The sequence below is a fragment of the Sebastes umbrosus genome, chromosome 14 (genome assembly GCF_015220745.1).
Source record: "Sebastes umbrosus isolate fSebUmb1 chromosome 14, fSebUmb1.pri, whole genome shotgun sequence".
NCBI lineage: Eukaryota > Metazoa > Chordata > Actinopteri > Perciformes > Sebastidae > Sebastes > Sebastes umbrosus.
In genome coordinates this window covers 17660019-17675760 of record NC_051282.1, presented here as the reverse complement: position 1 = coordinate 17675760, position 15742 = coordinate 17660019, and the positions used below count along the sequence as shown (strand labels likewise).

The following is a 15742-nucleotide window of genomic DNA, read 5'->3' as shown; positions in this document are numbered from 1 at the left end:
TAAATGATGATTGAGAGGGATTCTTTTAGTATGACATTGTTTTCGGGGAAAATCCTACTCATTGTGCCTTTAATGTTAAATAGTAATGTTTTAAAATATCTGTTGTTTGTTTCATTCTGATATCAAATCTTGTGTATGATACAAGTAGGGGGAAAAAAAATCTATATTTTTACGGGAATATTTTTTATTTTTTCAGGTATATTAAAATTCAAAGTTGGAGGGTCAGTGAACAAATTAATTGACTTGCTCCACATTTTTATTTTTATTTTTTAAAATGTAAAAGACACTGCATTTACCTGTGTACAAATGTGTCAAACAAATAAAATAAAATAAAATAAAATAAAATAAAATAAAATATGACTGTCCTTCTATCTTTTATCCACAAGGTGGCGCTGCAGGCATGGATGTATTAAAAGTTGCCGGGCGTTTATGAGCAATTAAATACGCCCACAAAGAAGAAATAACATCCGTTGGTGAAGTAAAAGCGACTTGAGTGACTTGAATATATAATTAATAATGTTGACTATTCAATATGAAAGGGTTCGATATAAGACAAGTAAAAATATAATTATATATTCTACCAATACTATACAATTATTGTAAGATTTAATCTTGCTGTCACTCCAAAAATGTTCAAACATGTTAGGAGGTTTTTATTTTGAAAATTTTGACCGGAAGTATTTGAGTTGTATTATTGCTAGCATAACTGGTCGCTCAAACACAATCAGTTTGTTTGGTTGCAAATGAAACGAAATTGTGTACTAAATGGGAAGATATAAATGTGCCTACAACTGTGAAAGCTCCAGCGAGTCAGATGTGAAGTATTTTAAGTGAGTATTAACATTTATCAGCAGTAATCACAGAATAGCTGGCAGGTTAGTCTAGCTAGCATAAAGCTAACATAAACATTAGCATTAATCAGTTAAAAACACTTTTGTTTTTTTCCTGGAGAAGTTTTGTTCTAACTCGTTTCAATGATTTATCTAACTACAAATATAAGAAACGGATACAGGATGAGTCTAACTTGATTCAGGCAACTATTTTGATAATATTTTTATGAAAGCAAAAATGTTAAACCTTGTTTAGTTTCAGCTTCTCAGTTTGCTGCTTTTCTGCAACAGTTGAGACTGGAGGCAGACATGCTGCTAACGTTAGTATTAAACAATGAAATGCACCTCTGCTGTGTTTTAAATAGTGTATGGCTTCTCTATGATAAACTAGTCCAGATTGGACAAGTCTATATATTGTGGTTTATGATCTGGATCTGGTCCAATGTGGACTAGGTATGAAAGAGTAGTGAAATCTCCCCCTTTTTTTTTTTTTTTTTGCATTTTCACAAATAGAATAAAGGTTTTACACATTTGAAACAGTGTTTTAAAGAGTCTCTGGCTTCTCTGTGATAGTCTAGTCCAGATATGACAAGTCTAGGTATAGTGGTTTTTGATCTGGACCTGGTCCAATGTGGGCTAGATGTGTTAAAAAAACAGTGAAATCTCCCTTTTTTGCATTTTCATAAATAGAATAAAGGTTTCACAAATGTGAATGTCGGTTTAAGCCAGCATTAAGGCTTTACCTAAACAATATTTTCAATATATTTCAAACATATTATACCCTCTTACAGAAGAGTATAGATATGATTTATTGGACAGAAGAAGACTTTGATCCAGATAGACCTTACAAAACATGTTCATCTCTTTGCAACAGTGTTTTACGATTTGTTTTGGATGTATTTTGCTTGCATCCGTCACACCAGTAATAAATATTGTAAAACTAAAATGTTTAAACTTTATAGAAGTACAGTACTCGCTTCCTTATGCATAAAACATTAAGTAATGTTTTACTATGAAGCTAATGAGAACTAAAAGACAAAAGTTACTGACTTTTAAATGGAGTTCAGTGTTGTATTATTTCCTGCACACATCAGGACTGTTTTAATGAGTTGTGTGCTGCTACAGGTTTCCCCTGTATAATCCCCGAAAGCTCAAGAAATGGCTTATGAACATGAAGTGGAAGGACTGGACCCCGTCTCGCTTCTCCGTGCTGTGCATCGATCATTTCGAGGAGCAGTTCATTGACAGAACAGGCAAATGTGTGAAACTACGAGAAGATGCCGTTCCCACCATATTTTCATCCCCTGGCAAAGCACAGAAAAGAAAGGTTTGTATTTAGTTACTCAGTATCAGTGGATCATGTAAAAATAAAACATCAGCTGCCTCACTGGGTGTGAAAAGTAGTTTAAGAATAAGACAGTAAAACACTTTAATAGGTCAGCAGCTCCATTAAAATTCTGATAATTCTCTAAAATAAAGATCTGATATGTAATTACTGTCACTGTCCCCCTGTTGTAGGCTTCCATCAACCGAAGAAGTAAGAGATTAAAGGTGAGAGCATGTTTTATTGACATTTAACTGTTAAAATTCAGTTGTCATTTGTGGTCATTTTAGCAAGCTTGTTGGTTAATTTTCTCTGAACATTGTTTGCGCAGATGTAGCTTTCTTGGATTGGGATTAAAATGCAAGGATATTAACATAAATTCTGCCCTTACTTCACTTTAGCTCCATGGAGTCAGGTATTAATTGCTTTCAAGTTTCTGAACACAGTGTGTGTTGTTTGTCTGTATTGTGAACCAGCCACCTGCAGGTGTTAAAGCCTCACAGACGAGTCCAGCTCAGTCTCCAACGACAGCTCAAGCCACGGCAAGGAGAAGAGTCCAGAACAAAGAGCCCAGCCAGACAGAAGAAGAGCCTGCTGGGTATGTTACTATAAACACGGAAGTCTTAACCCTCCACTATTTTTATTGTATACTTGCTTTACTACCAGTCCACTCTGTTGGCATAAAGTTTCTCTGTGATGTCGTAGAAAGCTGGCCTCTCTTGGACCATGCTGAACAGTGGCCACTTATTTACCAACCGTTGCCTTTTAATTAGCTGTAATTAACTGTCTAAAACCCAAATATGTTCAGTTTAATATCATGTAAGACAAAGAAAAGCAGCAAATCTTCACATTTTAGCAGCTGTAACTAGTGAATATTTGGTATTTTTGCTTGAAAAATGACTAAAACTATTGATTGATTGTCAACATAGTATGATCCGAATCCGGTTTATTGCCAAGTAGTTTTCCATGTACAAGGAATTTGCTTTGGTGTATTTCTGCATAACATAAACATAGTAAGAGAAAATTAAATTAAAAAATAAATACAAAAATCAGCAAACATAAATATAGAAAGGAGGAAAATGACATTATTAATTATTTTTAGAAGTGGTAGTTGTGGGAATGTGCAAAGGTTCTCAGTAGGAAGTATAAAGAGTATGCATGAGGAGGATTAATTGACTAATTGATTAATCGTTTCAGCTCTAGAATTGATTGCACTCCTCAACAGAACCGCAGTGATTTTCATTCACATTAAGTGTTGCATTTTTGACATTTATTTTTTTACTTAATTGTGATGCTTTACTACACGTTTATAAAAGGTTTGAATGATTTTTTGATTAATTCATGCACTTTTGTGATCACCTGCATCAGAAACTGTGAGGAAGTAACACTAGGCAGTTTCAGTTTGAACCTAAATTACTGTATTAAGTGTTTGGTATTAAGTTGAAACCCATTTGGATGGTTGCTTCTTTAATATTTTGGCTTTTTCTGGTTTTATGTTCAGAGAGAAAGACCCAAAACAGTCAAATGACAAATGGAGGATTATAGTCGATGAAGGGCTGATGAAGATAGAGTCGTTTCCACATTTCTTCCATGGAGATTACTGCACACCACGGGCAAGTGCTATTATATATTATTTATTCTATAGTAATCATCATGTTGTGATATGATATGATGTGATAACTTGGTGATGTCTTTATTTTAGGTTCATTTTTAGCAACAATTATGGTATGACATTAGGCAAATCAAAAGCTGTTTGTTCTTAGGTGATTACCTTCATTAATTCAGTTTATTATCACATACTGTGTCATATTTATATCCAATTTGTCAGTTTGTTTATGTGTCACATGCACCAACAGGATATTCAGTGGGCTCCAGATGATGATTTGAGTGTAAGTAGTCCTCATAGTTTTAAACTACAGTGTGTTGTCTTTGTCTACTTTGACTTCTTAATTATGAAGTATTTTAATAAGTGCTCATCTGTAATGTTCACAGACAGACTGTGAAGATCCTGAAAAGGTGATAGAGGTAAGTTACTATATGATTACCTGAATGTATTTCAACATATACAACACAAACTAAAGTGACTGGCATTGTTGCCGTTGTGATGGCAGGTGAAAGAGCCGTGGCAGTGGCTCGGTCTGGATGTCAGAGGGCCGCTGCCCCAAACACTCAGTGCACACAAATACATCCTGACTGTGACGGACTACTACTCCAAGTGGGTGGAGGCTGTGCCTATGCAGTCGTGCCTCCCTGCAGATGTGGCGAAGCAGATCGTGGACATCATCGCCCACTTTGGATACCCGCTCAGAATCCTCTCCAGACTGCCTCATGACATCGTCCACAAAGTGAGTGCATTGTTCATTGAACTGCTCATATTGTTATAGAGAGCTTAAAGGGAAAATCAGTATTGATGTAGTTGATAGAAGCAATAAATTCCTCAGTGTGTGCTATATTGACCCAGAAAGCTGAGTTTGTAGCTGCAAAATCTGTTCTTCCTGCATCCAGCGCCGTCATTTGATGTGACAGTGACGTAGTTGGAAGAAAGGAAGAACCACAGGCTGCTGTTTCAGCTTGGATTTCTAATCTCTGCCTCTGGGTAGCCTGGGGTTGTCGTCCTCTAGATGCTGCTAAAAAACAGAACTTCCTTGTTCTCTAGCTAGAGCAGAGGAATATGAAAAATACAGCAAATCAAGAATCGCTTACAGAGGTCAAGTGTTTGTACAAAACTGATATTGTAGCTCTTCATGGTATAATGTCCATGCACAGTATGTATAGCAGCATATGATTTGCTTTTGTTCAATGCTAACAAAATAATTGCCATTTTATCTTAGTTAAAATAACAATGTCCTCAGATTTGACTATCCAGTACAATAGTAGACAGCTGTGTAGCTTAAAATATTGAAAGAAAGGAAAACGTTTCAGCTTTTCAGAGAGACTGAAGAAATAGAGCCAAAATAAAATCCCACTGAGCGACTGAGCTAGCTATACATTAAGTTTTATAATAAAGTATTGGTGGAATAGTGTCCTAATCAGCCGTTGTTTCACATAGATATACTATGTAACTGTACCCCCATGCTAGATCAACCGAGAACTGAAAGATCTGCTGAAGATCACCGTCGCTCTTGTTGTTTATCATCAGCAGACGGGCACCATGGATTTGATCACACAGCAGCTGATCGACAGGTTTGTACACTACCTACAGTGCCTTTTTGAAAATGTTACAGGCAATATTTATATTCATATTACTATATCTGTATTGCATTGATGCATCTTCCAGCTCTAAATCGACATGTTGTTGGCCAGTTAGCCAGAGCAGAGGAATATGAAAAATATAGCAAATCAAGAATTGCGCACAGAGGTCAAGTGTTTGTACAAAACTGATATTGTAGCTCTTCCTCGGCAGTGCACAAGTGTATCCTATTAAAGAAAAGTAATGCATGTAACTGAAAATGTTCTCATCATGACTGCATGTTTTCTACAGGATGGTAGGTGATCTAGCAGAGGAGCATGCAGCTGACTGGGATGTCTACCTGCCTGCCAAGGTTTTCAGTCTGTGTTTCAAAGAGCATTCAAAGACTAAGGAGAGACCCTTCTCAGTGCTCTGCTGTAGGGGACTGGAGCCTGTTCAGTCTCCAAGAGGACTAGATGTAAGTGCAGGTTTTGTACATTTGAGTTTTGACGAGCTTTTGCTTTATTATATTGTAAAATGACTGATGATGTTCTTGCCTCTCTGTTCCACAGTATGCTTATTCCAAGATCCGAGAAAGCGCTTTCGTGGTTAGATAGATGAAGTTCATTTGGTGAGTTGAATATATTTTAATACATGTTTTTGCGTGCAAGTACATACTTTAATATAATGTTCTACATTTTTCTCTGGTCATGGATTTTGTGGAAAATCTAGGCATTTTCAGGAGGTGTTTTTCAGAAAGATATAATCAGTGAATTTAAAAACAATCTCAAGCCCCTTTTCCACTGGACAAAAAACAAAAAACCTGAAGCCCCCTAACATCTAACGGTTACAATCTGCATTCATTCTCGGGACAAATGACTCTGCAGTAGTCATGGGTATTTATTGGCTCCTCCAGCTCTGATCGGCAGTGATGGAAACATGACACCTGGGTGGACACAATCATTTCTGCCCCGTTTCCGGCGCTTCCTTTGCCATTTCAGCAACATATTCCATTCGTCTCCGTCCAAGCAGGACTCAAACATAGTTCCAAATTAGTCGGCACCGAGTTTTAAGAGAGATTGATATTAAAAGGAAATAAGCACTGTAACATTTTTCCCTGTTTACTAACCCTGTTTTCTGGCGCGTTTGTGATGTTGAACGTGACACATCAGAAAAATAACCCAGAAAGGCATACTTGTCTACTGGTAATAGCAAAGGAGTCTATAACCTATTTTTAGCAGGTTTTCCCGCTAAAAAAAAAAAAACTGCATATACGTACTAATTTTGTTGGTAAAAGGGTATCAGAAGTTTTGAGAATATTAGGGAATTTTAAAAAAAAGTCACTTTAATGTACAACTTGTCTCACTCAGTATTATTATTTTTCAGGTCAATTGATGTGGAAATCAAACTGGTCTTGTTTTTATTAATAAACCAAGGAGGAAGAGTATTTTTTGGTCATGGTAAAGGGCTGGAATTCTTCAGAACTTCATGGCCACAGCGGAAACATGATAACCCTGATAATTTGACCAGGATGAGGACTTTGTCGACAGGTATGGCAAATACCTGCAAATTCTTACAGCATCCTCCGCTCTCCTCAATGACTCAATGTCATTTTCAACCCGTTCAATCTAACATAATTTTTGGTTTTGACCCGGTTTTGTCCGTCAGCTCAGTAGAAAGCCATTTTCATGCTTGTATATTATTTTTCGATATATTCAGAATTTAACATTGTACTACAATGAATTGTCTTAAAAATGCTATAAAAATGTAGCAGAATGACTTTCGTTATTTATGTTTTACATCAGGATTAGTTTGTACCTGATTGTTGTTGTTTCATCTGTATAAAATGTAAAAATGTAAATAAACTTGCTTTAAATAAGAATTGTTTTGATCATATGTGCAACATACAAAATGAGACTACAAAGATACTCCTGCATAATCAATGTGTTTTCCAAATGAAGGCATTTGTCAGCAGTACGTATTGCCAACTTGTTTTAAAAGGTGTCAAATAAACAACAGCTGAGTTCAGGAGCATTTGGTTTCACGGGTCACGTTTTTTTTTTTAAAAATGCACCTCCTAAATGGACAGTTTTGGTACGTTTAGAATTATTTTTTTTATTATTATTTAGAAAGGTGTACGTTTTTATATGTTTTTATCTTTTTCTGTATCATATGAATTTACTGCTGAACAGCCAACCGAGCCACAATGTCATAAACATCATAAGAGGAAAAACAAACCCTGATCTTTCACAGCTTGTGGCACCTGGCTTGGTTTGTTTTTCTCAGCTGCTCTCAGTTCAGCTGTCCCACTCACTGCGGTGACAACTGTTAAGTCCTCCCACATACCGTAGAAGAACCAACCATTGAAAAGAAACACCTGTTTGTTTCACCATGTTGAAGGAATGATTATGATTGGTCTGATGATGAAGCTCCGTTCAGTTTGTTCATTCTACAGAGATGTAATACTGCTGAGTTCATAGGGAAAATGAAGCTCGTACTATAACAAACACATTATTTTGTTGAATTGTGCTGATATATTGAACTGGCTTGTAAAACTCTGAGATTTTGTACTCTCTAACCCACGTATCATAATTAGTGAATTTCAGATTCAAGCTTTATTCTGACTGTTTTCACAAAAAAAAAGAGAAATACACATTTCTCGATTTTGCAATTTTTAAAGCTAGAGTGAAGATGCTGGTATCATATGAAACTAAAAGAAAACTAAGGAATCCATTGATACCAACGATGTCATGCTAGTTTGTCACGAAGGGGGTTAAATAACGCTCCCAACTTGCGCTAAATTTTTGGGAGGAAAAACTGTCATGGCCATTTTCAAAGGGGTCCCTTGACCTCGGACCTCAAGATATGTGAATGAGTCTCAACAATGCTCCCATAGTTATAAAACTATTTTTATTTTAATTATTATTGTTTATATATATAATTAATTTACACATATATATATATATATATATATATATATATATAATTTATATATATATATATATATATAATTTATATATATATATTATTTATTTATATATATATATATATATATATATAATGTATTTATATATATATATATATATTATTTATATATATATATATTATATTTATATTATTTATATATATATATATATTTTATATATTATTATTATATATTATATTTTATTATTATTATATATATTTTAATATTATTAAATGTATGGCTGCTCGGCCGGTTACAGTAGGAGAAGAAGGAAGTGCCTGTACCCTCATGGCGCCTCCTGCTGGCTGGTGTCGGGGCTGCAGGCTGACTGATGCTGCTCTGATCTCTCTCAGTTTGTCGCTGTGCGGTTGGAGGCGTTTTTTTTTTCTGTGTGCAACCAACCGCAAGAAATGGTGAGTGAGGAAAACAGATACAGCTCAAAATGTGATGGCCTGTTGACTAGTGAAACCTGACTTTAAGGAGTCAGTAAGTCACCCTCTAGGTGTTGATATGTGTGCTGTCAGTAGCTGAACAGAGCTGCTCTCACAAAACCATCATCCAGAAGATGAGGTCTTTGTTTAGCTAACCGATGCTAGCATGGTGTTAGCTTCCTGATGGCTGGTTTCACGTCAACACTGTAGCTCAAGCTAGCCGGACACATACAGCTTTATAATGCTGGAGTCGATACCAATGTTAACAGAGAAGAGTCCACATGAAAGAGGATATACATTCACAGTGTTGTGGATAAGTGACAGCTCCACCGACTAACTTTGCTTTTGTTGAAATGGCTAACTAGCAGTGAGGAAGCTAACTAGCTAGCCGTGGAGAAGCTAACTAGCTAGCTGAAGTTGTCTGTAGCTAATGTTAGCATCTAACAATATATATATTTAAAACACTTTGCGTTAACAGTTAAATGTTTAATGTTAGGCAACACATAGTGTGTTTAATTAGAGGTAGCTTGGAAGAGGCGGCATGATTTCCATAGTTAGAGGAAGCTACCTTGGTAGCATCAGCTAAGCTAACGACTAGCTACATCTGCTAAGCTAACGTTAGCTCGTTATAAGGCTAGCTGGCAGCTGCCGCACCGTGTGTCCTAAAACGCCTCGGTGTAGAGAGATTGGTGTGACGTTATGGAGAAGAGATGTTGATTTGTTCATATAAACAAGCTTATCAACTAACTCACCAAACTGTCACTGCCAGCTTCACCACTGCTGTAGTGCCACACAGTCTGACACAGTAGAGTTAGTGTGTGTAATAAGGTATAATATCTTTTATTACAGAACAAATGACAGATGAAGATATTTATAGGCAATGATTATAGGCATGATGTATACACAAGCAAACAAACTGTTCTAAGAAATCTTATAATTAAAGTTATTTGTAATAACTTTGTCATCTTGGACGTATCAAACAAAGTTTAGTACTCCAGCTGTGGAAACATTGGTTGAGTTGTCTCTTTGTAGGACACTAATTTATATTCTTTTTAAACCATAAATTCTCATTGGGCTTTTGTTTATAATTTATTTTATATTGTGTTTTATCTGGAGTCTGTAACAAAGGTTTGATTTGATTTAATAACCTGTCACCTGGCTAGTACACACAGTTGTTTTTGCCAGCAGTGGTTATCACTGCACTTTATTTTTAAACTATATATTTATCTACCTTGGTGTTTGAGTTGACTTTACATCTGTCATATTGTTCATTTGCATGATCATGAGATATTCAAACGTATGAATAACTTTGTGTCAGGGCTTTACTTGGGTATGTTTTTGTACAGCGGTTCAGTATACTGAAGGTGTTTTGATCAAAACCCACCCACAATAGGTAGGGATGCACAGATCCAACGTTTTCAGTGTCAATGCCGATAGCGATAACTTTGGGTATCAACCGATACCGAGTACCGATCTGATACCAGTGTTTAATTGATAAGCTGTATGCCTCACTGTGTGGAAGTGACTGGGACCATTCTTTTGTGTAAGATAACATCAGGCTTGACTTAAACATTGCTTTCCCAACTTGAACGTCATGTAACAAATAAATACATAGATACATAACATACATTTATTGAATTGTTGTTTATTATTCTAAAGATAAAATGTACACCAACAACTTAAATAAAACAAATCTTCAAAATTAACAGGAATTACAATTCAGGTGTAAACCTTTTTAATGCTGCAACATATTGGTCAAAACCTCAACAGCAATTAAAATGCCAGTCTATAATGTATATAGTAATAAACATAGAATTGATTTTAATAGATCGGCCCCACTGTCACAGATATCCAATCCAGCTATTTGAGTCAGTATCTGCTTGATATCTGATACAGTAACGGTGCATCCCTAACAATAAGTTGCTTTTGTTTCAATTGGTTAATATTTGCAAATGTTAAAGCTTCTCTCTGCTGATGGCAACAGACACTTTCTGGAGGTTTTATCATAGAGACAGACAACCAGTAATGAGTTGATTATGAATTACTTGTCTTAAACACCCAAATGAGCTTTATTTCTTAATGGGGCTAATGAATTTGAAATAGACAACGGTATGTTATTATAGATGCAGCATATTTTACTTAACTCTTGGTTGTTTTTCTAGCTTGAGAACTTCATTAAAACACCACAACATGAATGAGTTGTTTCAGGGTGAAATGTGCCTCCAGAGATTTACAGCATCCTGTTTGAGAAAACAGCATTTACAAGGTCAATGATGATGTTTTTCTGATGTAAAAATTCTTGTGAGTCATCAGTGTCTCATTTCCACTATGTCTTCTGTCACTTGATCTCACTTCAGGATGTGTTTCTAATGATCCGACGTCACAAGACGACCATCTTTACTGATGCCAAAGAGTCTACCACAGTCTATGAACTGAAGCGCATTGTAGAGGGCATTTTAAAGAGGCCACCAGAAGATCAGAAACTTTACAAGGTAAGTTCTTAGTGAAATGCCCAGTTAGTGGACTACATAGAACACACAGCTATGTGGTCCATGTGGTATGTGGTGACCACAGCTTTTTGATTTGTTTTTATTGTTGCTCATACCCACCTGAGCAATCTTTAGAGCAATATTAGAATTTACATTCATGCTTTAGCACTGTCTGATTGAGGTGAGTGAAAGGGTGGGCGCTATATGAAAATATATACTGTGAAACGATATTAATTTGTCTATGTTGTAAGAATTAGCTTTACCGTTTAAAGCTGCAAAGATTAGTCGGTCAGCAGAAAATAAATCGGCAACTATTGATGATAAATTAATAGTTTCAGTAATTTTTCAAGCTACAATAATATTGAATATATTAAGGTTTCTGACTTTTGGACGGACAAAACAAGAACAAAGAACAGATAAAAAATGTGATTAATTTGATATTAATCACGATTAACTATGGACAATCATGCGATTAATCACGATTTAATATTTTAATCGTTTGACGGCCCTAATGTTGAAACATAAAACCGTATCACCCACCTCTATCTGAGTGTTAAAAAGCCAACTGCATCATTTAATTTACCCAACAGTCAGAGAATTCTTCCATCTTAAAACTTAACCGCCACTGAATACAAACTTTCTGGCTCAGAGGAACACAAGTCATTTTCACAACAGAGAGCGTTGTGTGAAATTGATGAGTCGTCAACGCATTTCACTGCTCTGGCAACTTGGTCTCCTAAATCTCTTCAGATGCCTTGAACACCAAGTCTTAAAAGGCTGAAAATGTGCACTGTGTATCGTGGAAGATAAAAATTTAATGAATGAACAATGTGCTCTTTCCTACTTTTATGTCTTTACATTTTTTCACCAGGATGATGTGATGCTAAATGACGGTCAAACTCTTGGAAATTGTGGCTTTACAAATCAAACAGCCCGACCTCAGGCCCCAGCCACGGTGGGATTAGCTTTCCGTCTGAGTGGTAAGTAGTTCACCCTTGAATCAACTCCATATTAGACCATTTTCAGTTAGTGTTGTAGTCGTGTAGTCTAGTCTGAGCTGATCAGCTTGTTTTAAACGGTAGTAGCTTTGATTTTCTGCTCTGATTTACTCTGTTATGTTTCATCTCTCTCCGTCTTTTCACTGTTGTCACTTCCAGATGATTCATTTGAGCAGCTGAGGGTCGAGCCTTTCTCCACTCCCCCAGAGCTCCCTGACGTCATGAAGCCCCAGGACTCGGGCAGCACAGCCAACGAGCAGGCTGTACAGTGAGGGAGGGGCCAGGGGAACGAGAGGGACGCACAGGGGGTCGGAGGGAGGATGCACGGGGGGAGGGAGGGGTTGAGTCTTTGGGATGTGATGCCTCCGCGGGTGAGTTTTACCTTGCCGACAACAACAGATCTTCAGCTGGGCACAAACAATTACAAACACGGATTCCCCTTGTTGTAAATGTGAGGGCGGGTGCTTCAAAGTGGTTCATTTGTCCTGAAATCGGTGAACGCATGCTAGATAAATTGATAATTTCACACAAGACCCTTCAGAGATACCTGACGGACTTGTCACGACACTGTCAGTCATCCATGGGATTGGTAACGGCTGAACATAAAAAATTGTACCTCGTATTTAATTAATTCTAGTCTTTATTTGGGGTAAGGTTCTTGCTGCCTTACTTGTGTTTTTTATTTTGCTGGCTTAAACGTGGGAGTTGATAAGGTGTGACATTTTTAGGCTTTTATGTTTGTGTGTTTCTTTATTAAACTATTACTAGGATTTAACATGTTTTTTGGTCTTTGGCCTGGATATGTGTTGCGACAATAGCTAGGAGTTTGTGAATTTCTAAGTTACTATCTGTATTTCAAAAACTTTTGAACAATATGGATCTGAAATAAAATAGATTCACTTTTTGGCAGGAGATCTGGCATTAAGATGAACATTTCTTGGTACTTTACCTATCAGTAGTTGTAGTTTTCCTACTGTAGCTGCTCACAGAAGTTACTGAGACTGAATGCACTCAGTCGTGGGTATCTACAACACATGTAACGCTGGCGTGGACCTGGTGTTGAAAATGAAATGTCCGACAGGCAGAGCAGCAATCAAAAGTGATTAAGTGGTTACTGATTATTTTTTACCTTACTAACAAAGGTGAGGACTAACCAACTCTCCTCTCCAATGTTTGATTGTAGCCGTTGACATCTTGGAGATCTTCTTGACTTGAATCAGTGGGGCTAATTGTTTATAGTAAACCGTTTTAAGTTAAACAGGTAGTTTGTCATGTGATGAGAGTAGTGGGCTGCACATTTGACTCTCCTTTGTCCCAGAATCACTGCCCATTTAGGTTTAGTTCATGCTGCAACTTGTGTTTTATTATACCCCATTAATACCTTAATACACATTCTTTTCCTAAAGGTGAATTCAAAATCAACTCCTCTGCACATCAAAACAAACTAAAGTATAACACTGGGTCTCTTGATCTAGAAAACTACAGTTTAAAAACTAAAACCCTCCATTAGTTACAACAGGAAAGTATATTCCGACCTGGGGGTGTTGAATGAAATTGTTGACGTTAACATTTGCAAATTGAGGCTGTTAAACAGTGGGACATGATCAAAGTTGCACTTGTAACTGATTTAACATTAAAACAACTGTTTTTCACCCCTGTGCACTGTGGTGTTTTTGTATGTAGTCAAAGTTAAATGCATTATCACAATATTGTATTATTTTTGTGCACGCTCGAGACACAGTTGGAGAATGATTGATAATAATAATTGATTTTGCATTGCATTTGTTAACAGCAGCAGATATCTCATAGAGTTTAGTGTTTTCTTAAAGTGCTAATTAAGAGTCACTACCATATACAATAACAAGCTAGCGCAGAAGTTCATGGCAGACTGATGAGGAGAGCAGCAATGAATTAAAACATAATTGCAGCCAATCCTATTTTATTATTGGCTTTTATTATCTCTGTGGTGTGGGGACCTTTCAAAACTGGTTGTTCTGCTAGTGTTTATCAGCTTATATGTGGAGAACTAGTAAAAAATAGCCAGCAATATGTGCTGCAACCAAAGATATTAATTAAAGATTAATTTGTTGATTGTTTTATTAATTAATTAATCGTTTGGTCAATAAAATATAGTGATATTTGGTCATAAAATAGTGATAAATGCCCATCACAATATCCCAGCACCCAAGTTGACGCTTTCAAATTCAATTTGGCATGCTGGAAACCAGAGGATGTTTGGCACTTTTGCTCGATAAATTACAAATTTTCTGTCGGTCGAGTAATTAACTAATCGACGAAATGTTTCAGCTCTAAGCTTAATATTTATATAGTGAAAAAAATCAATACATCTTTCACAAAACCACTTTTCAAACGTTGACGCAGTGAGTAGTGCTCGTCGTTCCTAAAAGTTTCGAACTTTCCGACAGCACTTGAAGGCAGCGTTCGTTAGCTAGCCGGCTATAGTGATGGGAATTTCGGCTCTTTTTAGTGAGCCAGACCATTTGGCTCAGCTCACCAAGAAGAGCCGGCTCTTTCGGCTCCCAAACGGCTCTTCATTTTACCACTTCTACCTTTTTATAATTCAACATATATCACTTACATTATTTAATATAATTATACTAAACCTTATAATTTCCAGAATATTGTAATTTTACATGCTGCTTCATTTCCGACTGTCACTCATCTTCAATTCAATTCAATTTATTTTTATATAGCCTCAAATCATAACATAAGTTATCTCGAAACGCTTACAACATTTTTTTTAAATTGATTTGCTACAAATATTTGTGGATATTTTACATGTTTTTTTTAAGGATGTTTTACTGAAATTTTACAAAGTTTTGTCGGATACTTTACTAATATTTTTTTTGCTATTTTGGGATATTTTCTGTGTTCATTACTTTAATGTTGCAGCTAGTAAAGGTATTTTGAGTGTGGTCTGCTATTTGCGCACCAGTCTTCTCTCTCTTTCTCTCCTCCTCTTCCTCCTGCTCTGTACCTGTCGACCGTCAGCGCGCCATGCACCCCCGCCCCTCCCCGTTTGATGGGACGTCAATACCACAACATTCAGTCGCAGTCAGTGCATGGTGTGCCCGTGGCGCGATGAAGATCATCCACTCATTTTGCCTTGAATTAAAGGGACTATTTGTAACTTTCAGAAATGCTTGTTAACAGCGACACCTGTGGCCGTTAAGTCAACGAAAGTCATAGTTGGGCTCGAGCTTGCTCGTTCTAAATATAGACATGAACGAGCATCGCTTAAAACAGTGAGGCGACACACGTCAGCTAAAACCACAATATCACTCTATATTTCAGCTGCTTGGCAGTAATGTTAGCTGACCAGACGAAGGTCTCTCCATGAATCACTGCTGATACTGTGTTGGCTTTTTCCTGCACTAGCCTCCGGGAAGCAGCAGGGCTCCGCAGCGAGTAACGCTATCGTGTCCGACCGCAGCCGGAGAGAGCAGGGAAGACACCGGCACCCGGTCGGAGACGGTAACATTTCTCGCTGCGGAGCCCCGTCACTTCACAAGACA

General features: G+C 36.9%; 2 protein-coding genes across 2 annotated transcripts; both read left to right on the top strand.

Moving 5' to 3' along the window:
- The first annotated feature begins 501 nt into the window (after window positions 1-501).
- On the top strand, window positions 502-7205 carry zgc:153292 (uncharacterized protein LOC100003014 homolog). Its single transcript, XM_037791934.1, has 12 exons — window positions 502-830; window positions 1956-2157; window positions 2349-2381; window positions 2631-2752; window positions 3656-3767; window positions 4011-4043; window positions 4147-4179; window positions 4266-4499; window positions 5234-5337; window positions 5636-5801; window positions 5896-5954; window positions 6710-7205. The coding sequence occupies exons 1-11, from the start codon at window positions 766-768 to the stop codon at window positions 5938-5940; spliced, it is 1149 nt and encodes a 382-aa protein (XP_037647862.1). The 5' UTR covers window positions 502-765; the 3' UTR covers window positions 5941-5954; window positions 6710-7205.
- A 1353-nt stretch (window positions 7206-8558) lies between these two features.
- Window positions 8559-13858, top strand: elob (elongin B). Its single transcript, XM_037791935.1, has 4 exons — window positions 8559-8701; window positions 11077-11211; window positions 12080-12188; window positions 12366-13858. The coding sequence occupies exons 1-4, from the start codon at window positions 8699-8701 to the stop codon at window positions 12476-12478; spliced, it is 360 nt and encodes a 119-aa protein (XP_037647863.1). The 5' UTR covers window positions 8559-8698; the 3' UTR covers window positions 12479-13858.
- The last annotated feature ends 1884 nt before the right edge of the window (window positions 13859-15742 follow it).